Genomic DNA, 25,723 nt, shown 5'->3' with positions numbered 1-25,723 from the left:
GCTCAAACCTACGTCATGCTTTGAATATCTTCAGTACTTTTATTTCTCTTTAAAATTTACAAAAACAAAGATCTGCAAGTACTGCAGAATGGTTTCAGGCCACTTGTGGTCCAGTTTTTGTCAAATGCCATCACATCTCCTTCCACCTACAAACCCCTTTCTATTTCCCACAAGATTACCCTTGGAACCATTGTGTTTGAGGCTCCCACAAAGCAAAGTGCAACTTGATTCCCATGTGCACAGATCTTTTAAAATCTAACCGCAGTAGGAAAATACTTTGCCTAAGCTTCAGTGTTGGACTTCTACTTGAAATGAACTGAATATCTGTACCATTATTGATGGTTTCAAAAAAAAATGTGGTATTTTTGCTTGAAAGGCCCCTCTTTGCACTTTGAAAATGTGCTGATGTGTGTTTTTAATCAATTGTACTTACATTGCCCAGGAGTATCAACCGAGTATCTCACTCAGAGATTTACATATCAGGTGAGCAGGACCCTCACTGAAAGTGTATTCATGATGAGTATGGGTTAAAGACTACAGGTACTTCAAATAAAACTTCGGAAAATCTATTTGAAAATAAAAAATATCCATGCAAATACTTAACTTCTGGACCATTGGTAGTATTTTTGGAACACAAGGGACCCAGAAAAATTAATTAAAGATAAAATTTTCTCTTGTACTCTTCTGCTCGATAGCAAGAATAATCTAACTTCATACCCGAATGTAATAGTAATGTGAAGGCTTGAGGCAAAATTGTTAGCTACTCACATCAATGGAATGAAGTTATACAGCTCACTTCCACCTGAGAGAAGAACTATTTTAACAGTTTGTGCTTCACTAACAAGACACAGATGTCACCATCGGGCAAACAGGGGCAAGATTGTTTTGTGGTTCGTCATGCGCCTCTTCCCAAGGGCACAGCTGAGTGCAAGTTAGAGCCGTCTCTCTCTTCTGGGAGTCTCAAACAGGGCATCATTTTTTTTTTGCTAGAGACCATCCTCTGCTGCAGCACTCTGAGAACTCCCTGCAAGCCCATCAAGGATCAGAGACAAGGAGAGGGTCTTTAGCAGTTTTAAACTAGCAGGATTTTGTTGGTTTCACTGAAATACAGGGACTTTAATCAGATGAGGACCTGGACTGTAAAATGAAGGTATGCTGAAGCAGGAGAAATGATCTACCCTAGATTTTCTCCCGCTGCAGAATCTGCTTCCTCATGTGAATACTACTCGTGCACAAACAAGAGCATGTGGATGCCAATCTCCACCCTCCAGTTTATTTGCAGGAGGGTACTTCTGAAGTATTTCAAGACTTCCTTATCACAAGGACTAAATACACAGAACAGTCTCCATGCCAGATAGCTTGAACTGAAGGAAGAAAAAATTAAGTATGGATAGCAGGAGTGTGCTTACTGTGGCAATGCACAGGGCTCTCATCATGCCAGTCAGGTGCCAGCATATGTCAGCAGACCTCTAGGTGGCTAATAGCACACACACACAAAAAAATATTCCTGGCAAAGAGCTTCTCCTGACAAAATCCTTAAATGTTCATGTGTTTTTCGAAAGTTTACATATTCCAGAGGGTCACTTGATTTGCCACAAATCATTAATTTCAACTACCTCTTTTTTACAATTACTTCCCACATTTCAGTTTCTCTTCCTGACCTAGAAAACACATTTACAAGATATACTTGGTTGGTTACAGATCTTCATCAGCCACTTCCCTCTGCTAGTTGCTCTGCTAAGCACAGCAACAACGACAAAGGCTTTTTCTTTTTCTTTTAAAAATATGTTTTAGAAAGGAAAAGTGAACCAGACATTGTGTTCTTATGTTTTTCCAGCAGTGATACAAGAAGGCAATGGTGGATGTTCTCAGCACGAATCAGTTGTTACAGGAGTAGGAAGATAGTGTTTATCACAGCTAGCTGCTGAATGTTTGAAGAGTATTATGAGTATCTATTGCATAAATGAAACAAATAGCAAAATTAACACAAAAACCCTGGGGAAAAGTGATAATTTGTTGCTCTGTGTCTTAGATCCAGGTAACACAAGGAATATATTGTGTAAACTTCTACCTCAGACTGCTTATGAGCGCAGTAATGCTTATTTTTGTCTATTCCTTCATGTCTCTATTTTTGTATTACTGGAGGATTTCTTGCTCCAACTGAATTTAATGCTTGAATTTATCATTATGTATTTGTACAGAAGCTGAAGTTTATGGTGGAAATAGGGATCTCTTTGTATTAAATTCATTACAAAAATAAAGAAATAGTCTTAATTTTCACTGCTGACATTAACAGTGATTGTAGAGCCTATGTGAAAAAAAAATTGGTCATTACAGTGTTTTGAACCTGAACTATTTATTTTTTCCTATGATCTGTTTATTAAGAGTATTCTTTGACTACAAGTGCAGTGCAGAGCTCTGCACATACAAGGTCAGGCATATTGTTATTAAATTGTCCAGAATTATCAGGAAAATTCCATGATAAGCTTAGATCACCTTGGCAGCTTAACTGAGTGTCCATCTACATGGAATATGCTTTCTTTGGATAAGGTAAAATTAGATTTTAAAGCTCTTTTATTCCAGATACTGGATGATTTCTTCTTGGAAGAATAGATGGAACATAAATCAATGGAGTGTGGTATTAGTGATTTGTAAGTAAAAAAACTATCAACTTTTATAGAATTCACTGAACTTAAAGCTGATCCTAACCATTTAAGTTGGTACCTAGTACTTGTCACATTATGATATAGGTGTGAATATGCTTTGCCAGGATATGTATGTACAGCAGAGGAACATTCAGTTAAGCACACACCCACACATCCCCATATGCTTTGAACAGATCTAAACGGTGACTGAAAGATGAAGAAGGCTGAGCCACATAAACATTATACACAATGACTATTAATTTCAAAGCAAGGCAGTAATTTATGGAGGTTGTTAGGAAGCAATGTAAATACAAATGCTCTTCTAATAAGCACCAGTAGCATCATGTTGGAACATATTTGTGATTCACTATATTGTATTAAAGCAAGCAGGAAAGAGTGTGGATGATCTCCATGGAAGATGGTGACAAGACTGAAGAGGAGAAAGCTGACAGGAATGCAGCATTCGGGGACTCAGTCCAAGGAATAGTTCTAGCATGGGCTGACTTAGCAGTGCAGTAAGCAGTGCTTGGTAGTTGAGCGAGGGCAGGCAATATCTGGAATAATTAATCAATAATTCATTATGGAAAAATGCTACCAGCTGTAAACTTAATTTGTAGAATAATGCCCTGCAGTAATGCCAAAAGTTATAAATATATTAATATTTTTTGAAACAGCTAGTACGAACTGAAGCCAAATGCTTTAATCATATTTAATATATAATAAAGCTGACCTAAAAAAAAAATAAAATAATAGGTTTCTGATGGCAGTCAGTGAAAACTAGGCAGTTAGTATAGAATCCTAATACTGAAAATAGCACATTTGGAGTGAAAGGTCTTAATAACAATCTTAACAATTTTGTCTCTTATAAATATTTAATATCTTTGTGCAGGAATAAAATTCCTACCTTGTATGTGTTTCATTTTCCTTGCAGAGTTTTACATATTTTATTTATTATTCTGCATGATCTATTAGATAACTTTATCATCTAGTGTTTTATGAGAAGCAATATGGTTGGATATTAATGATCATCTAGCTATATATCGTTAATATGTATGAGTCAAATTCTTTTAAAGACTTGGCCAGCTTTGAATAAATAGTAGTTCTGTGTAGATTTGACTTTTAGACAATTTCTCCTTTTGATAGTTTGGCACAATCATGTAATGTTTGGGTTGAAGAAACTTCAAAAGATTATTTTAAACAAGTCAAGTGCAGCCATTTCAGAAAGAGTAAGTTTGTATTTTCTTTTAGGAAATATATTGGTTTAAAAGCAAAACACTGAAATGTAAGCTTTGGCTTTAATTTGTTTAGTAATGAAAATTTCAAAGACAACAAATAAGAATGAAATTTTTTTTCCTTATTTGGGATGCCATTTACTGAAATATACTATGAGAAATATATGTGACACCAAATATTTAGATCACGAAACTCTTATAATATACATTCAACAGCTGAAATTGTTCCTATGTATATCCTGCCTATACTAGGTCATGGACGACTATTTGGAAAGGAGTAGAGTGCATTTTTTAACCCATATATAATTCAGAAAGTGTCATCTATCTAAAATGACACTGAGCTTAGTCTCTCTGATACCTTTGCCACTGTGTAGCAGCTGCAATTCGAGAACTCCCACAAGGCACCTTTCCATGCTGGCAGCCTGTTTCAGAGCACACCAGCACCTATGTGCCAACTTCCTGCTGTGTGCTTTGCATCTTCCCACTGAACCAGCCTCTCTACCACACGTCCCGATAATGACAAAAGATCCTATTTGACTATTTCCGTGTCTGTAGTTAATTTTCTGTTTAAAAAAAAAAAATGCTGCTACTGTTATTAGTAACAGCACTTTGCAGCACTTTCTCTGTCTCAGAATACTTTACCCGAGAAGTTTAGTTGCTACTTTTGTGTCTCTTTTCACAGAAGGAGAAGCTGGAGATGTTGACATGAGGCCTGGAGCCTAGCTTCCCAGTGGAAGTACCAGCATAGAAGACTCACAACCATCTCCTATCATCACTTTCACTCCTGAGAGACAAGGGCCAGACCTGTAGCATGGTCGCAAACACAAATGAAGCTTGTGTAGATGTACCTGAGCTTCAGAAATACAGGCTCAACCTTCAGGAGTTCCTGTTAATTTGCTCAGTGTTCACACAGGGTGTAGCATAGGGGCTACCATCAATTGCTATGCCTCCTGGGTGCTGCTGCAATACAGATATCAGCCACCTTTCTTTTTCTCAGGGTACCTTTATCAGTAAAGCTGAAGAGAACACTGTGTGGGCTGTGAATTCCTCTCCAAGATCATGTAAATACTTGGATGGTTTGTGCTGGTCCCTGAGCTGTTGATGCTAGTATTAAACTAACTAACTAAAGCCGGTTTGCATACATTTGCAGCTACAGCAGAAGTTAAATGATAAATATTCCCAAATGTAGCTATGCAAATAGTGCCAAATTCTGAATAAATACATGAAATGTATTATAGTAGTAAAAAAATCCTTCTCTTTTTCCTTTAAGAAAAAACAAAGGATGATTTTTCCTTTATGGCACAGACCAAGTTCTCTTTTATAAACTTTAGAATTTCATGCATCTTATGAGTACAAAAGGACTGTAAAACTATGTTAAACATTCAAGGATTATTTTAGTATGGACCGTGTTAAGCTACTGATATCTTTCTATTCTACCCTCTGATTCAGGGGCACACAGTAGTTGTAACTAGAGGATGTTGTGTAAAAAATTAACAGACAAAACCACCCACCCAAACAAACAAATCCACATGTCCTTCATCATACTGTAAAAGATGCTAAAAACTGGAATTGCAAATGGTAGCAATCCCATCCATGTATAAATCCCAAAAAGGAGAGAGATAGCATTCTTGAGTATACACCTTGAGTATTGTGTTCAGTTCTGGGCCCCTCAGTTCAGAAAGGATATTGAGGTGCTGGAGCGGGTCCAGAGAAGAGCAACAAGGCTGGTGAAGGGACTGGAGCATAAGTCCTATGGGGAGAGACTGAGGGAGCTGGGGTTGTTTAGCCTGGAGAAGAGGAGGCTCAGAGGTGACCTCATCACCGTCTATAACTACCTGAGGGAAGTCTTAGCCATGTGGGGGTTGGTCTCTTCTCTCAGGCACTCAGCAATAGGACAAGGGGGCACGGGCTTAAGCTCCGCCAGGGGGAATTTAAGTTGGATATCAGGAGAAAATTCTTTACAGAGAGCGTAATCAGGCATTGGAATGGGCTGCCCAGAGAGGTGGTGGATTCACCATCCCGGGAGATTTTTAAACGCAGATTGGACGTGGCACTGAGTGCCATGATCTAGTAAATGGACTGGATTTGGACCAAGGGTTGGACTCGATGATCTCGGAGGTCTTTTCCAACCCAATCGATTCTATGATTCTATGATTCTATGATTCTTGGAAATGGTGCCACCCCTAAAGACAGACCATAGAGGTTAATCTTGTTCAAAGGAAATTGTCTCCTCTTGGTAGTGGCCTTACTTGTGCCTAAAATAATTCATCTCTGACTTAAAAGCCAATAAAATTAGCTTCAGCCCAGGCTGAAGGGAATGGCTGCTGTTCTGGTCAGCTCCAGAGGGGTTCACTGGGCTGATACCTCCATTCCTCTATAACAGTCTACCTCCATGAATGGTTATGGAAGTATTTTTTTATGGTTGCTGAGAAGAGAGAGAGCTGGGAAGGAGACATGCAGCTCTGAGGGCTGGAGTTTGGCGGCATGAATCTGCTTCAGCTGCCATGCCGTCTCAAGAAGATAGATGAAAATGAGTACTTATCCAAAGAAAGGGGAGAAAAGGACATCTCGGGGCTTATAACCATGATGACTGTATATAATTTACTAAACTCTCTCAAAGAGGCAATGTTTTGTTTCCCTACCAAGGCAGAGAGGCCTGTCCTGAGAAAACCAAGTGTTTAACTGTGGGTGACTAATAACTGGTGTAATGAATTAAAACCTGTATGACTAAGTCAAGTGCAAGCCTTTCAAAGTGTATCTTCTTAAAAATGAGGTTTAGCAAATGAACGAAGAGCTCCCAGAAATACTGAATTTGTTTCCTTGGCATTTCAGTAATTGTTTGACCTGACCATTTCAAATTACCACTTGAAGGAAACAGAGATATTCAGGAAGGCAGGTACTCTGTATTTCCAAGAAAAAATACTTTTCTAAAATAACATAGTGCTTAGTTATAACTATCCAAAAGGATATTATGCTGAGCTGTCATATTTTGAGTTGCAGCCTTTTCATACTGCTGAAATATCAGTACTATATGTACTGCATGTATATATAGTTAACTCTTGGTTTCCTTGTGTAATATGGAGTCGAAAACCTGTATAATGTACTAACATGACCAGAAAAACACTGTCACATACTCCTACCCCTCGAGAAAAATCCATTGTTAATAAGGCTAGATATGTAGACTGAGGAATAACCAAAAAGAAAAATGAATGGTATGGCATGTCATGGTATATATATGTATTTTAAAACATACTGATTTATTGTTAAAATTGGAAAACAGGAGGACAGTGAGACTATGAGAATATTGAATTTGCAAAAACATTTGACACTGTAAATTATATTTTTTTGAGTATTTGCATGAAAAATAGGGTTTCCAGTGATAATTGGATATTTTCTCTAACATTTACTGTCCTTACTCTGTATCTTGATGATTATTTACTGATTTGTTTATTTTTTTTTTCTATTCTGAAAAAACTAGACTAATTTCAGCTAGGAAAAAACCAGCATAAAGGACAGACTAGTATCCACCATGGAGGATATGAATAATCAGAAGCATTTTCATTATACAAATTTGTTGCTTACAGACACTAAAAAGGTGCTAACGCAATGCATCTTTAAATATTATTAAGAAGTCGTTGAGTGTATTTGTACATAGTCCTCTAGCTTTCATTCATTTCCATTTATAACAATTCACGTACCATGTGATAAGCCTTTGACATACATCTATAACCATTGAGATTCGTCACACTGAGCTGAGTACTATCAGAACTCCCAGATCCCATTGGCTGAAGTTAAACATCCCTATGAATCACAGCTATTGTGTTACCAGACAGCACGGCAAAAAATTAACCAGAGCAAAACACTTCACTTGATGCTGTTACAGCTAATAGGTCTGAAATGAAAGATAATTGCATATTAAAATAGAGTGGGTAGCTCTGTTTTGATGTAGAGATATAAAGATGTCAGGCAAGCTAGTTTGTAGCAGGAGGGAATGGGTGCCCTGGAGTGATTGAGGATTGAAGCCCAGGAGAGCATTCCTCACATTCCTGTGGCACTCGCCCTATACATATGCCCCACAAAAAAAGGGAACTTCAGCACTCCGTGTTGGTAAACTCAGCTTTGGAAAAGCTGACACTTTTCTATAGCTGCAGGCTTGATTAATTTGAAGAAATTATACCCTCTGAATGATGAACACGAGGCATATTAAAACTGTTATTTTTTAGGGCAAAGGACATTACATTATCAATCTGTTAGTTAGGAAAAAAATCCCCCCAAAGGACTACTAATAAGCTCCAACAAGCAAGATGTAGAGAATGTGGAGCCCTCCTTAGTATTTTGCCATAATCTCCCCAGAATGATTGGTATTACTGCAAAAATATTTTGCTGACACATATGAGTGGGATTAGCCCGAAAAGCTATCTTTGTTAATGAGCCATATCTAGAAATTCAGTAGGTTTAGAAGATTAGTCTGAAGACAGAGCATTTTTGAGAGCCACGTATGTCTAAAAGTGTAAGATTTTGTCTCCTGAGACCAGCAGTGTATGTTTTATAAGGAAAAGATGGTTATCCCTGGGACTTTTCACAAATAAAAAAATCAAATAAAGATGACACTACCTTACTTGGGATTGAAATGTGACTGCTAGTGACTGGGAGTTAAACAGATTTATTAGTGTTGACATTATTTACATTGCGTGATCCGTATCAGTGAAGGGTACACATCGCTTGTGAAGGCAAATACATTAATAGTATTACCCTGCTGCTAATGGCACGTTAATAATACTTCCATGATTCGCGTTTGTCAAGCTGCTGCTGAGACGTGCTCAGTATCATGGTAAACAAAGAAAATCAGCCATGTTGCGAGACCCCTTATTCTTTAAAAACTTAAGTTCACGTGAGAAGAATCCGCTGCTAGATAATCCCCAGAAAATTGATAAAATAAAGATTTCACATCCCTTCCTCGTTTTTATCCCATATAACAATGACAGAGGGGACAGCCGGCTGGTACGGACTACTTTTGAGAAGTGTGACAACAGGTGGGCTCCCAGAAGTCACTAGATACAGCAGATCGAGTCTTTATTTATAGTTTTTGTTTCAGTGTCCAGCTTGCTCAGCACCAGGATCCATCTACAGGATGCACGGCCAAAGCTATGGTGATGTGCGTGTCTTAGGACGATGGCGGCAGCCGGTCAGACTTCTTTTTTTTTTTTTTTTTCCGGTTGTTAAAACCAGGAAGGATGTTTTCCCAGGGGGAGGATGCTGAACTACTGCCGCTGAATGAGACCCCGCCGGCCGCGACCCCCAGCACCCCGCCCCACCCTCCCTGCTCCGTCCCTGCTCCGTCCCGCCTCCACCCGCCCCCCGCCGCTCCGCCTCCCCGAGCCAGCAACTTCCCCGTCGCCGAGGCGGGCGCGGAGCCCCCAATCAGCCCGGATGGGAGGAGGAGGAAGAGGAGGGAGGCGGCGAGGACGGTGCCCAGGGGGATGCGGCGGAGCGGGCCGGCGGGAGGCGTAGAGCCGGGTCGAGAGGGAGCGCCGAGCCCTTGTCGCCGCCGCTGCCACCGGCGGGGCTCGGCCGCCGCCTCCAGCTCCGGGCGGCGGCGCTGCTGAGCCCGCGGTGCCTCCGCGCCGCCTCCCAGCTCCTCGCCCAGCGCCCCGGCTGCGCAGCGCCAGGCCCCGGCCGGCCCTCCCCCATCGCCTCCCCGGGCGGCGGCGGCGGCGGCGGCGGGAGGCAGGAGGGGCGCGATGGCGTCCTACGTGGATAACAGCTTCCGCCAGGCGGTGATGAAGAACCCGGCGGAGCGCAGCCCCCAGGTAGGCGCCCCTTCCCCGCAGACCCCGCGGACCCGCGCTCGGGGCGGTGGTGGCGGGGCCGCTCCGCCCGCCCCGCGCAGCCCCGGCCGGGCAGCCCGGGAGCGCCACGGCCGCGCTCCCCCAGGAGCGCAGCTGCTCCCGAGAGGGGTGCTCCCCCCGCCAGCCCCATTGAGCTCCCTAGCGCTGAATTCCCGGCCGGCAGCTCCCGGGAAGGGCGCGCGTTAACGCGACAACTTTCCTTCTACTCACTAATTTTGGGGGAAGAAGAGGGATAAACGCCAGCTGGGTTTGTTTTGAAGGTTGCTTCCGGTAAAAAGAAAAATGCACTTAGAGTATAATTTTTCGTTTGGCTTTTTCTTTTCGTGTGTGTTTTGTTATTGCCCCGGAGTACGCTGTGGCTCCGGATTTGAATTCAATCCCTACTTTTACATAGCTGGCTAGAGCTGGCAGCGCTGTTTCATAATGTAAGGGCTGAGGTCAGTGGTATTCTTGGCAAGTCCTTGCTCTCCAAAGTAGGGTGAAATCCTTACACAATGGCACCAGGCAGGAATTTTTTAGATACCTGCGCCGGGCTCCTGGAGCCCTCTTTGTCAGAGGAGTGTGTGAGTTTAAGCTGTTTGTAAGCGTAGTTGCACTTAGAGAGGCTGAGAAAGGTTAAGCTGGGGACCGGCGTGCGTACAGAAACATTTTGACTTAACATGACCTGAAAAACAAGTAAACTGAATGAGTTCCTTCTGCTGCCGAACGCTTGCTGCAGTGGCTGTTGCTGCCAACTGTCTAAAGACTAATAAGCTTTACACTGATCCCCACATCAAGCTGCGGTTCAATAGCTAATGATACAAGGAGTTACTTTGCTTGGAGTTGTAATGCCATCTGTCCTATTTTCTAAAGGCTTGTCCTGCTCTCTGAGCAGTCCCTGTATTCGGGTTTTGGGGAAGAAATGTTACTGATTGTTTTGGCAGGCGTCTCACTGGCTGGGGATGATTTCAAATTGGGGTCAAAGAGAAAACCTTGACTTTCGGTCACCACCCATAAGTCATTCCTCCTACTATAGATACGTCATTGTGGTAATGTTATTTTTATCCTCATGCTCGTGGAATATGTGTGAGAAAATAAAACTTCTCATGGAAAAACATACTGACTGCATAGGCATTGTATGTAGTGTGTCTTTGGCAAATCTTTTTTTTAAATTCTATTTTACAGGAAAAAAGAAAGCTGCTTCTGGAACTTGCTTTTGTGGTGCTAAAGTTGTTTCTCTGTCCTTGTTTGACCTTTCCAAAAATGTCTGTTTGCCTTCTGTGCTGGACCCAGCCCTTCAGTGTGTTGTGAAAGCTGAAGGAGGCCAAGTGTGCTCTCCTGGGGAAGACAGTCTCTGCAAACTTGAAGCGAGGTCACTTGTGTTGGTAGAGGTGTAAATTCCAGCTGGGGGAGCCTACCAGCAATGTCCAGCCTCAGGAGATGGTTATCAAAGGATGATTGGATGTTCAGGAGTAGTGAGGCTGGCAGATGCTCAGAAACTAGTTGATCAGGTTGTGGGGCCACCAGCCTGGGCTGGGGGGGCAGTGCTTTCCCTGTGGCATGGTCTGTGCCATGTGAACTGTTAAACTTTCTCGTGCCATTGCCAGTTGGCCTTGCTGTCTAGAAGGGATAATAAACAAACAAAAAAGGCAGAAAGTAAGAAATGACGCAGTGAAGAATCCAGCCTGAATGAAGGGATAAAGCCTATGTGAAGGGCACAGGGCAGAGAGCTAAATCGGGAACACCAGGGCTGCGTTAATGCTGTAAAACTTCCCGAATCAGCAGACTGGCAGCCTGCTGTGGCAATCACGGCAGGAAAAGAAGCCCACCCTTAAATCCATGAAACTGACACTGGCCCAAAATAATCCACAAATAATACCAAATTTGTGGGAAACATGATGTGTTTTTAGCACTGGAAATACTTGAAACTGGTAGTCAGGCGTGCCTTCCTGTTGCTGCTGGGGAGAGCAGGGCTTGCAGCAGAAAACTTGGTTGATATTTTTGTGAATAACTCATGTTGAATTGTGTATGTTAAAGAGTTTTCTGATGTTGGTTCTCTGTTCTGGAAGTTTGATTTTATTTTACAGTAGTATTGGAATTTGAAAGGAATATGCTTATGCATATCATCTTTCATTGTTAAGTAAAAGGAAAAAAAATATAGAAAGGTACCAAGACCTTGCTTCTCCTTCCTCCCTTAAAGTAACTTTTTATTGTCTCTTTACTTGTATTTTCCTGTCCTTGCAATGCTATCTCATAAAGATAGTTATTTAATTTTGGCTTTTGGGAAGTCATGAGGTTTCTTTAAAGTTGAGAGAGAGTTGGAAAGAAAAAATATATTTATCATATTCATGTCAGTACAGGAAATAGCAAGAGAAGTATGTTAGTAGCATATTTGCTGCTTACTTGCATTAACAAACTCTTTGGGGCTCAGCTTCTCCCAAATCACGATGAAGTAAATATCTGTTTGACATTACTATTCACCCTGGATTGTCAGGGTGCAAATTTGGCACAATGCCTTCACTGCAGGCTCAGAGGAAAGGAGTGACAGTACGATAGCCACTGTGTATGGCTTTGAGAACTACTAAGTCTGATACACATTGTTGGAGAAAGCAAACTTAACTTGGTATGAACTTCTGTAGTGCAAAAATCTCTTGGTAATTTTGGACTGGACTGATTTTTTTTTTTTTCCAAATAGGTAAACAGTGTATTCTGCAATTGCTTTGGTAAATTCTTAACTTTGTATCTCTTTGGTGTATCCTCCTTTACAGAGTTTTCCTGAATTTTGTGAATTGCAACTCAATATTCTGTTGGCTCAAGAAACTAATAAATAATTAAAAAAAAGAATATGTGTATGACCTACTCTTTAACATGCCTGTTGTGTAACAGAGCTCTCCTCTTTAATTGGTGTATTAAACTATTCATTTTCTCTTTGAAGCCGTGAACTAGGAAGTTAATTTAACTACTTTGGGGAATCTAACTTTTAAATGTTCATAAATTACAAATGGTTTTCTGCCCTTAAGCTGTGAGTAATAGCAATCTATTTTTTTTCTCCGAATGTTGTCTTACGTGGACTGTTATAGCTTTAAGTCTTTTCAAAACAAATTCTTATTGGCATCATAGGCCAACTTAGTAAGCATGCAGTTTTATACTGGTGTAGCTTAATCTGAAAAAATAGGGCTGCTTTTGTTTTCAAACAAGAGAAACCGAGCCCTAATCTTTCTTTATGCTAACAACTCATTTGCATGGTATGGTATGTGAACAGCTAGTTACTTCAGAAACTCTGCATACTAGTTCACTGTTTTTATGCCATGTCGTGACGTCTGCAGAAAAGAAAATTTTTTAATGTGTGACTTCATATATGTTAGATGCCTGAGGTTTTCCTCTGGAAACTGCCGGTGTGGTACATTGAGGCAATTCAGTACAGCAGTAACGAGTAGCAGAGATATAACAGCATCAGACCACATCTTGAGGGCAGACGGGAGAACTGTACAGTAGCCCTTAGTTTGATACTAGTGCGTCATTTAATGTCAGAAGACATCTAAACAGGATGCTGTTGTTAAGCAGATACTCCCTTCTTGAACACTTGAGAGGAACAATGGTTTAATTATAGGATGTACCTATGCGTTTTCCAAATAAACTTTCAGCTTGTTCCCCAGTTGTGTTATTTTTATACTTGTAACCAGTGATAGCATGATTGTGTGCAATCTTCAGATAAGCCAGAAATGAACATTTCCTTCTTGCTATAGTGATCTCTTAGCAAATGAATACAAGGCCTTGTAGTTTAATGGGATCATAGAAACTAAGCGTTTTATGTACGAGTCTAGCAAAAGAATTTAGTCTTTAAATTCAGGCCGATCATGGTCTTTATACCAAATACACCAGAAGACTAAAATGATCTTTTTTCAGAAGAGCTTGTTTGGGATTTCTTTCTTTTGGAAAACAAAAATATTTTGGAGCTTGAGCATTACTTTCAGATTTTCTTCACTGTCAGCATGCTAGCATGTTACCATCTTTTTGAGGCTAGCATTTGAAGAGGAGGGTAACCCCTGTTATCACGCTGCTAACAGCAGTATAATGCTGAGAACTGATTTTGTTGCTAAATTCTCCTGCTGGTTCTTGGAAGCCCTGAAGAGCGAAGGACTGTGACAGCTGATGCCTGGTATTTGGCTGCATTGCATTGTTATAATGTCTTTCCATAATACATCTCAGAGCTTTGTAATGTGGTTATTCAGGGGTAGCCTTAGCTTGCAAGGCTTGACATTCTGTTTCTTTGAGGGGAGCCCATTTGACCAACAGAATTAGATTTCTGACTGCACTTCCTGTGGTAACGTTCAGGCTTTCTGCTGTCTGCAGTGACTAGTTCTGAATTGGGGCATGAGCCTGTTACGTTTTGTGTTAACGTTGGGATCAATGTTAGTAATACAGCTTAATGAAGAAATGTTGCTAGTTCTTGGTCCAGGCTTCTCTCTTGCTTGGCAGTCAGTGGGCTTGAAGTAAAATTGCTGTCATAAAGTCATCTGTAAGGGTAGTTGACCTGACCAAAAAAAAAAAACACCAACCCTTTAGATGCTTGGAAACTTGTTCAAAATAGCTAACATCCCCTGAATGTGTCTGATGAACTTTAAGTTAAGTGATGTCTCTTGGGGTGTAAGTAGGGCAGGAGGATACTTGTGTCTGAAAAAGAAGTTATAACAGACACAAGTATCTAGAGACCTTTATCCTTGGGGTTTTTCTTGTTGTGTTTCAGCACTAAACTGGGAACATAAAATCCAAAGTAACTACTGGGAAAAAGTGATACCTTTCCCTGACAAAGCAAATAATGTATTTGTTTAGTACAGAAATAATATCACAGAATGTATTTTTGAAGTAAGTGTACTTTTTTTCCTCTTAATGTTTTTTCTCAAGCTAGTATTGCTATGCAGCATAATTTCATGTGCAACAAACTTAATTGTGTGAATATATCTTTTTGTGGCTGATAACGAAAACTGAAACCCTTTGCATAGCTCAGATTTTCTTGTGACCTCTCTAATCTCAGTCTGTTAAAACAGTCCTGGAATGTTTGATTCTGAACTTCCACTGTCAGTTTTCATGTCCTTCCCAAAAGTAAGGGTATGTGCTGCAATGGGCTGCTCAGTATCCTGTTTGTTTTGAAAGAAACTATGTTTATTTCCCAGTCTTTCTGATGGGAGGTGTGTGTGTGCATTTTCCCATAGCCATTCATATCTTTGTTGCCAAGAACTTTGAGAAGGGCAAGAGTATTGAATTTTTAATTTCTTTTGCAATAGTTCTTCCCTGTCATAGGGCTAGTACTTTCTGCATTTGTAGATTCTGTAGTGCTGTATCTTTTGCCAACACATGCAAAGACCTTGGTATGATCAGGAAGCCTTCACCTATAGCATAGAAATAGCCAATTTGAAGTCTTATCCTAAACACTTGTCTGCTTTCTCATTACATCATAAGATTGCAGCTCAGTTAGCTGTACGTATCTCAGCAAGTTTGAAACTTGGAAAGTGAGCGTTTAACTGTAGCACTGATAAGCTCTATGTAATTTCCTACTTGATTAATTATCTGCTTCATAGAGTTTGCTTATGATTTCTGCCCTGCTGTGGCTGCAGAAGTGTTTGCACTGGGTTTGGGCTGGGTATGTTCCTGTGAGCATGTTTTTGACAGCCTTTGTGGACAGAGTTACCTTCCTGCACTTAAAAATTGGGAGGCTTTCGTTTCCTAGGGAAGTTACTGAAGTGAGCAGTGCTGGGCCCAAAGCCCGGGGATCTTCTACTAAGCCCAGGCTTTTTTGTCCACTTGCCTCTTAACGTGCTGTTCAGACATAAGAGCACGTGTCTGTACCCTCTGTTATGCCAAAAGGCCAGTTCCCTCCCACCCATCCTCACCCACCCCTCTGGTGAGTCGGGCCCAGTGGTGCTGCTGGGGAGCCTACGGTGGAGGATGATTATTGTAAAGCGATATTGATTGGCATGGATAGGCTTGCTCTTCTGCCAAAAGTAGCAATAAGCAAAATCATCTATTGAACTTCTAAAACCAAAAAGGCTAATATATCTTTCTTGGGTGTAAAAGTGTAGGTCAGCAAAGGTAAGGAACACACAAGCATTTTCCCCAAATCGTGTTTTTCTTTAGTAGGAGGATAGAGTATTCTGTGGGTTATCAGGTTATTCACAAAGAACCATTAGGAAAAAAAAAGATAATTTAAATGTAATCTCCAAAGATGATTAATTTATTTTATGCTTATTACAATAGAGCTTAGCTAAGGTTTTTTTAAGAAGTTATTGTTTCTTGAACTCCATTGTTTTAAAAAAATCTGTATGTTTAGAAGTTTTTAAAGGTCTATGCTTATGCAAATTACTAGTAGCTACTAATTAATTCTGTTGAATAACTGATGTGATTTTAATAATTTTTTTAATCGGCATGTTACTACTTAATCTGTTAGCATGTTTCAAGAATAACTATATGTACACTGAACAGTCATTGTAAGAACTTCGACTTCCTCGTTGAGGGTTTTTTGTATCCTCATGAGAAAATGTATTTTGGCTTGTGTTTTGGGAACTTTCCCACAGTAGGAGATCTAATTTTTGTGAGGTATTGTTTGGGGATTCAAAAGGAGCGCTGGCAGAAAGATAGCTCCACAAAGATGCTTTGTGGAGGGCAGCTGAGCCTGCACGCCTTGTTTGCTGCAGCCAGTGTTGCAGATTTAATTTGCTGGATATATTTTGCGTGAAGGAGTGTATTTGAATAAGTCTCAAAATGGAAGTGGTTCTCTGCTTCCCTTTTCCTGAAGCTGGTGAAGTTAACCACTCTTCTTGAAAAGGGAGAGAGAAGAGCCCTACTGCAATGCTTTCCTTACAGCTTTGTTTTGCAGTTAAAATCAGCTGTTTCTTCTCTCTGGGTATCTCTGTTACGCCCATATAGCTGTAGATGTGTTTCTCTGTGTGTCTCTGTCTTCTCTGACCTGAGTAAGAGTGATTCAATATTTGATTTAGAACAGTTCTAAAGAATTCTAATCAACAATAATGAGCAGCATGTATATAATTACCTGAGCAAAACACTGAAGGCATAAGAAAAGGTTGAAATATTTAAATTGGGGGGAGGGAGAGTGGGAGGCACAAGTTTACTTTTCAGGATTGATAAAGGTTGAAGGAATATTCTTATATTAATATTTCTGTGGAAAGCATAACTTACCTATTTTTCTCTTATTTGTATGTATTCTGATAAACACCAACACAATGAAAATGCATTTGGTATCAGTGTAAATTACCTGGGAATGGGTAGTAAGTTTCATGAAAGACGCATTTCTGGAGATGCCTGTTGTTGACTGTCTTTACCAGGCTGTTTGTTTGCTTGCTTTTTGTATGTCTTAAAATAAACTTGTCTTAATAAATAAAAACTTTTATTACATAGTTTTTTGGTTTTTTTTCCCAGTTTGCATTTGCAGTTCTGTATTTTTAAGGATACTCTTGTATCCCATCCTTATTTTACTTTTATGGTCATTGGGGAAAAACTAAAAACTAAAAATGACTGAAAACTTAGAGGGGTGAGATAAAAAGTTGCACAAATGAGGTTTGTAAGCAGTTGATGGGATATACAAGGCTAAAACACCAATACAGATGGAAGAAGCTTCTGCTTGAGATTTGACTTGCTGAAACCAAAGGCTAAATCTTTCGTGGTACATCATACTTCTTTAGCAGAAAAGTTTGTTTAAGAGCTTTGTTTCCCATGCTGATGTTGTCAGCTGCCTCATTTGTGCCAATCCAACTGTTTCTGAGGCTATAATATACACCGAATAAGTGGTACAATCTTGTTAACTGAACAAAAGAGATGGTATGTGAGAGTTTTTGCTTTCTAAAATCTACATGACTCAGTCTGGTTTAGATTATGGCTTCAAATGTTTGTGTTGGTGCAGCTGAAGGTGTGAAGACTTATGCTACAAGATTGAGAATAAATGATTATGGTTGTGTGTAGGAACCTCTGAAATAGCTTAACCTTCTCCAGAGAGTATATGGTGCTCCATTTTCAAACACTGTCTAGAAGTATAAAACAAAAGTTAACCTGGATGGAATATTATGACATTATTTATTCTTGATGCGTTTACTAAAATGGGAATGTTTTTTTAACTTATTAGGCATATGGGCAAGATGCTTCTTGAGAGAGGTTTTCCCTTTTTGTTTGTTATGAGGATTAACGTAAAAGGAAACTTTTGTAAAATGTAAGGGCTTTTTCCCCATTAGAATATAGCAATGGTAAGAAATCTGGGTAGTGATGCTACCCTTGCATGCACTGAATTGGGTGGATGAATTGCTAAGGTAAGGCCTGATATATTTTTTTCGTATTGCTAATACTGAATCTTGGCTGTATTTACATTGCTTTGTTGTACGGTACCTGAAAATTGGATGCCGGTGGGCTCTCTTCCCATGCTGGGGGCAAAAAAAGTGACAATTTTATTGGCATGCAAGTTAAGAGGCATACACATTTTTCCATTTGGTATGTGAAATCTGTTGGGACATACTTAAAATATGTACTCTCTATTGTTTTTGTTTTGACTTTGAGGTAAGTGCTTAATCTTGAGAGGAAACCATTCCCTCGCCTGCACAAAACAGTTTCTCAAAATACATAACCTTGCTGAAATCAGTTACCTATTGCATGTGAGTAGCCAGTGCTCATTTGAATGGTTGTGTGGACCTCTGCTATTTGTCAAAAGGCACATCAGAATACACAGCATATATGTATGTGGCAGTAAATATTTAGATGCATTTTGAGCTGAGAGAAAGGGGCTTGTCTGTGCAATGTTACATCTTCTTTGTGTCCCTTGTCAGTGTTGCTGTGGGTGTTCCAAGTGTCTTCCTTCATCAGTGCTGCAGGACAAGCAGGCTGGCGCTGCCAGAACACAGGACCACATTGCTTACTCATACAGTTTTTGAAGGTGCCATAGGTATAGTAACAAAAAAGATGAACTTTTATTTAAATAGTGATGTCAATATTTGTAAGTGGTGGCATTTTACTGGTTTTATGTGTGATGGTACTTAGTGTTGAAATAGCTTTGAACTTTATAAGCTAGCAACTGCAAAATGATAATGTAGTTGTTCTTATCTCAACCTGTGATCTTTACCTTTTGTGTCTCCAATTCCCCTTCCAGTCCTGCCACGGTGGAAGGGAGAGGTGGAAGTGGGCAGTGAGCGAGTAGCGTGTGGTGGTTCGGAGTGTTTCACTGGGAACACTAAATCGGAAAATACTTTTGCTAAACCACGACAGAAGCTCTGCCTGCAGAATCATTCCTCAACTCTAGAGGAACCACAGTCTCCAAAAAGAGTCAAAAACTGGAAGAGAAAAGCAAGTGCTGGGTACTGCTGAAGCAGAATGTGAGGCAAAGGTGTTTTAAGTGGTTGGGGTTTTTATCCCAGTTGCTAAATTGATAACAAGATGCTGACAGCTGAAGTGATGTAGTTGATCTCGACACACATTGTGATTTCTAATGACCAACAGCTTCTCCAGTGGAGACAGTAAGTGGCCCATCGATTGAAATGATATTATCTTAAGAAAGACAATAAATGGGGGTGTAGTTCATGGAGGATGCTCTGAGTATGAAGCAAGAAATAAGATTTTGCACTGGTTAAGGATGAGTGCTGTTCAGGTGGTGTCTCTCTCTAAACTCTATTAGTGCAGTAGCTAAGTAGCTTGAATGTATTTGCTGCTAAGGAGGTAGCGAGCAGATGGTGAACACTCCCAGTGAGGCAGTTTTCACTCTGAGTTATGGGGAGGTAGTTGTGAGGGTTTCAGTCTGAGTTGCATTTCATGTTCTCCATTGATCCTATGGTACACATTGCTAGATAGTGCATCAAATTTGTTATGGGTCTTCAATGAATTTGTTATACAAAACACAAAAGATCAGACCCCATGTGAATAGCACACAGTGGTCTGATTTGAAGACTGAAGTATTTCACATGTGCCATAGATACAGAAACACAAGTGGCTCTGCCATCTACATGCTTACCAGGAAGAGGCGCCTGCTGGAATGAGGGTAATTGAGTTTCCGTCCTTGTCACAGCTTCTCCGTTACTGCTGAAAGCTGCTAATTAGCACCAATGACTTGTTTTAATTCCTGATGATTTAGCTGGAAAATGCCAACTCCTTGGTTGTAGGCCACTGAACAACTATCAGATGGCGACACAATTCCAGCTCAGCTGTTGAAAATGGTTTGAGGTAACAACGGCAGGGGAAGGATGATAGTTGTTGCAGTGTTGTGAGTATTTGTGGAGGTGGAAGAGAGGAGTATATTCCATTATTGCTGTATTTTAGACAGCCATCTATTTTAATGCTAGTAGCTTATATTTTACCAGACTGAGTATTGATGGATAGCTGATCTCCACTGTTCCTAAATCCTCTTTAAGAAGCTTGTATGACTCTTTAATTTAAGATGACTTTTAGAGGAATATATTGCTTTAGTAGTTGAAAACTTCTGGACTACTGCGTATTGCTGGAAAATATGATTGACATGATGCACAACATGATGGTGTAGAAATGCTTTGTTAGCTCTGTAAAGTAGTTCTAAGGACCCAGAGCAAAGAAAATTGAGTTTTGGGGTAGGATACTTCTTTTTGATCTGTGGGAGAAGATGGTATGTTTTTATATGTCCAGGCAAATTAGAGATCCTTTTTTAATTTCTCCCTTCTTGTACTCATTCTTTGTACCTAGTCTTGTGCTATGATTTAACCTGTCTTATTAATTTGTTGTCTTGTAGTTTTTCCCTTTCTAAACCCCCATTAGTAGTGCTTTGTTGAATTTTGTGCCTTAAAGTCATCACTTGAGGTACTTTTCTTCCAAGGAGAGCACTTAGGAAGAGCTGTGTGATTTCGTCTAACACTTTCTGTCACATGTATTTATTTCTGAGTGGGAAAGAAACTCCTTTTTATTTATGAATTGCAATACAGTGTACTTGATGCAAGTTATTTTTCACTTTTAAAACAAAACGTACAAATACTCCAAGTATGTCATCATCAGAATTGGCATATGCCTAATTTCTACTTTTCTTAGGTTGATAAATTAGCATTGCTGTTTAAGGTCTCATGTTCTTATGTAAATGAATATGCTGTGTGAATTCACAACTAAAGAGAAAATAATGGCACCTTCTTACAGTCTATCTTGGCTTGATATTAAATGAACATTTATTCATGACGAAAGTAACACAGTTTATAGTGACACAACCTCTATAAATCCAGTTGGATTTGCTGTTGACACTGGCCCACGTTCCAGTATGTGAGTTACCTTACATTTCTTTTGAACAAAGGGGGTTTGTTCGAAACAGGTGCTCTAATGGTTACCCTGGCCTTTATAAATAGCTTTTAGGTGAAGTATTACTTCTGCTAACCATGGGTAACTTCACAAGGCATCTTGGTTTATTGTGTGAGGTTTCCATTTTATAAAAAAAAAAACAAAACCCACAGCTACAGCTTTGTGATGTTTGCTGCCTCATACGTTGCTGTTTATTTTTAGAGCACGCTTATCGCAATTTGTCAGCCAAATATTGGCCTGTCACCTCTGCAGTTAGATAGCTGCTGAAATGCCATTCTCAGGATGACTTTACGTACTCTGGTTGTTCCAGTGTAATCTTAGGTTCAGTAGGAAATAACGTATCTAGAACTTGCCAACTTTGCGAAACACATAAAACAGTAGAAGACACGTTATGTTAAGTTTTGCAACCATACCATAATGTGTTAAACAAATCACTGTTATAAAATGGTTTGGAGAGTCTATAATAAGTTGCCTGAGTCTGTCGAAAGGTTTGAGTGTTGTTTATGAACACTAGAGAAGAGTATTTCTAAATCGTTTGTAAAATGAACCAGGAGATAACAAAGAAATAGCAGGGCCAGTATCTAGGCTGCTAAGACATAGCTACTTGCACACTGTGCATTGCTTTAGGAAAACTGTGTCACAATTTCTTTTAAGGAAAAAGGAAAGTTCTGCTTTATACAAGTGACATTTGATATCTTACTTGATTTCTTTTCCTGTTTCTTCTATTTATAGATGTCTTCAGTTTGGGATTTATCTGAAAGCTAAGGTCAGGAAGTGCCTTCCTCCAAAAATGCTACTTGTTGTGGTTTTCTGGCATGTCCTCTCTCCTCTCCTTCCCAAAAGGAACTGTACGGAAAGTATTCTTCCACAATGAAACACAGATCCTTAGCTCTGCAGTATCATGCTGTGACTGTGGCATATGCTGGTTCACCTCCAAAAATGAAACTATTTAAAATAATTTCTTGGTGTCCACATCAGTTATATGACTGATTAAAATGCAAAAGACAGTAATCACCTCAGTTTCAATTATTTCTTCTTTTAATAGAGTCTACACCTGGGTTGGAATGTGGAGGCAGAGGCACTTAGCCTGTATCCTATTTGGTAGGACTTACTTCCCACGTAGATTTTTTTTTTTTACATAAAGATACATATATACTTGGGGGAGATGCTTATCTGTTTCATGCTTCTACCAACCATGTGAGGTCATGGAGGATCTTAAGTGTGAAAGGTCTCTCCCACCTTGAAGGTGATGAGAATAACAAGTAAATGGTCATTAAATGCATAATAATTTTTGCTAGTTCTAGTGTATGGAAGAGGTTCTCCCCAATTTACAAACAAAAGGCTTACCCACTTAAACTAGTCCTCAGGGAATACAACAGTCCTGAGGGCAGCAAAGATGTGGGAATGCAATGAAGGCTTTTGACTAAATAACTGGTTTTGTCTTAGTCAGGGTTCAGTGGAAGGTCTTAAATCTAGGATTGATTTCTCACAAACAGCCCTGTTTAGTCATTAAAGTTTGTGCTATTGTTTATGCAGCAGTACAACTGAACTTGTATGCTTGTGGTATAACCACTTAGCAAGCACGTACCGTACAGTACATTTGAGGAATAACTATTGCTATAAGGAATTCAAAATGAAGTTTTATGTGAAGACATGATTAAAATCTATAACTTAACAACTCTAAAACATCAGAATGGACATTTGTCTTTCAAGATGGATATGTGGGTTTGTATTTTTTTTAAGAAGAAAATGACAAAATAGTGTCTGTAAGTAGTTAAAAGGGACAAAGTAGTGTTTGTAAAAGAAAGACCTTGTTGTCCTGTAGATGATCTATGATTGCCTGCAGTGACAGACCATCAAACGTGGTGATCTGCAGGCAGCACAACGGTGTTCAGCAGCAGCTTCTTGATGTTGAGTCATTTCAGCCAATTCCAACTCTAAGGATAGCGTGGCCCTGCAATACCTGCATTGCAGCTGCTCTGGAAGGATAACCTGCTCAGAGTATACTTACAAAACTTGGAGATGCTGCAATCATGAGTCATTTAGAAAATTTTAGTTAGGAGCCTGCTGCTTAGGGACAACCCCCCCTAGCTTTTAAAATAGATTCCAACTTAATTAAGTTAAAAATTCTTTACTTTGATAATATTAAAAGGAAATTATTCTTAGGGAATTAATTCGCTATTTCAGTTAATTTTCTCAGGAGAAGATAATCTTCTGTGAAGATCTTGTGTGTGTGTTTTTTTGTTTGTTTGGTTGGTTGGTTTGGTTTGGTTTCTTGTTTGTTTTTGGTTTATTCTTTTGGGGGGGGTTGTAATTAAACTAAACCCAAACTAACAAACCAACAAACAAACAAAAAAGGAAAAAAAAAAGAAAACCCACAAACCCACAAAAGGGATCTGTGTGTGTAAATAGGTGATGTGTGAAACAAGCTGGTAACCAGAAGATTGTCTTCAGATCTGAGACAGATAAAGAACATAGTGAGAAGCTTCCAGGTATGTGTAAGATAGTGACCTGATAAAAAGCCAGATAGAGAAAAAATGTTGCACTAGTTAATACAGCATCCCCCACATAGCGGGTTGTCTTTTGTGTGTTTCAGCTTGCATATTATACTACCATCACCTGATTCTGTTTCTTGAATGAGCAGAAGGCTTTCTTTCCTTTCTCCAACTGAGAATCTCCCAGTTACTGTCAACTGTAAATTTTTAAATTTTTTCCCCCTTGGTTACTCTTCTCATTCTACTGTTTATTCACTCTGCTCTTCTCATTCTCTTCACAGTTGCAGGCTTTCTGTGTGCGGAACTTTGTTTCTGATTGGTTTGTGCTGCTAGGATTCAGCTTTCTAAAATTCCGAAATTATTCACTTTGGTGTTGAACAATGCAAGAAAAATGCTTTAAGGGGTAAAAGGAATTCAGTGTGTCATAATCACTAAAGCATACTTGCTGCTTGTGGACAGATTCCTTCTCCAACCTAAAAAAACCACCTCTTTTATAAATCCCATATAGCGACAAAATCTGAAGGATGAGTTAGCAATTGCACTGACATCTCGTAGTATGGTGAAACTGAAAAAAAACCCCTAGGATTAATTTTTTCTTGGCTTGTTACTTATGACATTTCTATTTTAATCAATATGCTTTCTATTTAATCAATGTGGTTAACATTTGCTTTTTATTAAAAAATAAAGTTCCTGGTAACAACAACATGATACTGAAATGACACACTTTGGAAATGTTTTCTGACTGTATTTATGCTAAAAAATATTCTATTCAAACATCTGTTTACACTTGGATAAAATTAAGAAAATGACCTTTCTCTCCCATGGGGTGCATGTGGTTTGTTTGGTTTTGTCTTATTTTGTGTTATGAATAAATGCATTAAGGCAACTGAAACTAATATGGCTACACTGAAATGGTATCACTTGATAGCATGGAATGCTTGAAACAGTGGGAATATGCTTTATATGTTCAGTTGTGGAGGGTCTTCTGTTATTTAGTTCTCACGATGCTGTCTTTAGTTAGTGTGAGTTACAGTTACTATTAACACGGATCTAACATTTCATAGTCATTCTCAGTTTCAACAAATAAAGTATGGCTTTAAGAAAGGAAACAAAACTTCTCCACTTTGCGTAGGATAAATGACTGTAAGAATGAGGATGTACTTTCCAAATCAGTATTTCATATTTGGAGTTGTGGGTAGCAGTTTGCCAGTCTTTCCCCATGTTTGTTAAAGAGATAATTTGGAAAATCAACGGGCAAGTAAATTATTCAAATACTATGCCAGCTTTAAAAATATAGATGGCATGCAGAATTAAGTATTAATTAATATCTTTTAGTGGAACCCTGAAGGTATTTAGTTGGATTTCTAAGTAGTTCTAAGAAATAAAGCTTTATCTTTGCATTTTCTGTGAACTGCTGCTTGTTTGGCATTTGACAGAGTAGCAGTGGGAAAAATTGTGGATCTGGATACTAAGAAATGCTTTTATAGTCAATGTAAACCTAGAATGTGAGTTAAAGATATATTTTTACACGAGTAAGCAAATATTCTAATGCCAGACTGCTTTGCTGTCTGCTGTCATTAGAACTGGGACAGCAAGCAGAAGACTTGAGCGCTTTTTTCCAGATAATTTGGCTTTTTATAAATAAACTCTGGTGTGGATTTTTGTGTCCAGCTCCTTTGAGTATCTCTGGAAGTTATAGTACTTCCAGTGATAGCAGTGTTGAGAAAAAAACTTTTTTGATGTTTCTGCATTATGACTTCTGTAATTGCTATCCTGTGGACCACTGAAAGATATTGCCTGTTTCTTAAGGAAGATCTTAAGGCTTTTCAGGTGATGGGACTGCAGGCAGGCTGCTGTTTGTAGGAACCTTAGAGCCATTTATATTAGCTGAGTCATTAAAAAATTAATTTTAAAGTACTTCAGTAGCTTTATCTAACCCTGTCTCTCTGCCACCTATGTGCACTTACTTTTAACACTCTGGAGAAAATTACTTTTGCAGATCTTATAGCTCCTTGAGGGTGACAAAAGATGTTTCTGATGCCCTGCAGTTTGACTTGGTAGGTGAATGTGTAAGGATCACAGTCCTCAGGAGCTAATTCAGTTACAATGTATGTTTACATAGGTTATTGGGTCTCCATGGTTAGCCTATAAAAATATACAAAATTGTGAGGATGAGATAAAAACTTTCACCAGTCAACCTTTATAGTAAAGAAAATGATTACTGG

The 25,723-nt window shown here is 39.4% G+C and overlaps 1 protein-coding gene across 2 annotated transcripts in view; it reads left to right on the top strand.

The window, feature by feature from the left end:
- Positions 1–9,284: 9,284 nt before the first annotated feature.
- RAPGEF2 (Rap guanine nucleotide exchange factor 2) overlaps positions 9,285–25,723 on the top strand; it is a 179,049-nt gene continuing 162,610 nt past the window's right edge. For both annotated transcript variants that reach the window (XM_027747967.2, XM_027747966.2), the window contains exon 1: positions 9,285–9,687. In XM_027747967.2, coding sequence (XP_027603768.1) covers positions 9,619–9,687 — 69 coding nt within the window. In that variant the 5' untranslated portion in view covers positions 9,285–9,618. The remainder of the gene's footprint in view (positions 9,688–25,723) is intronic.

This window comes from Pipra filicauda, unplaced genomic scaffold (assembly GCF_003945595.2).
Source record: "Pipra filicauda isolate LSUMZ 115617 unplaced genomic scaffold, ASM394559v2 scaffold610_size221990_pilon, whole genome shotgun sequence".
Classification (NCBI taxonomy): Eukaryota; Metazoa; Chordata; class Aves; order Passeriformes; family Pipridae; genus Pipra; species Pipra filicauda.
The sequence above is the reverse complement of the archived record's forward strand: the minus strand, read 5'-3'. Positions and strand labels throughout refer to the sequence as shown.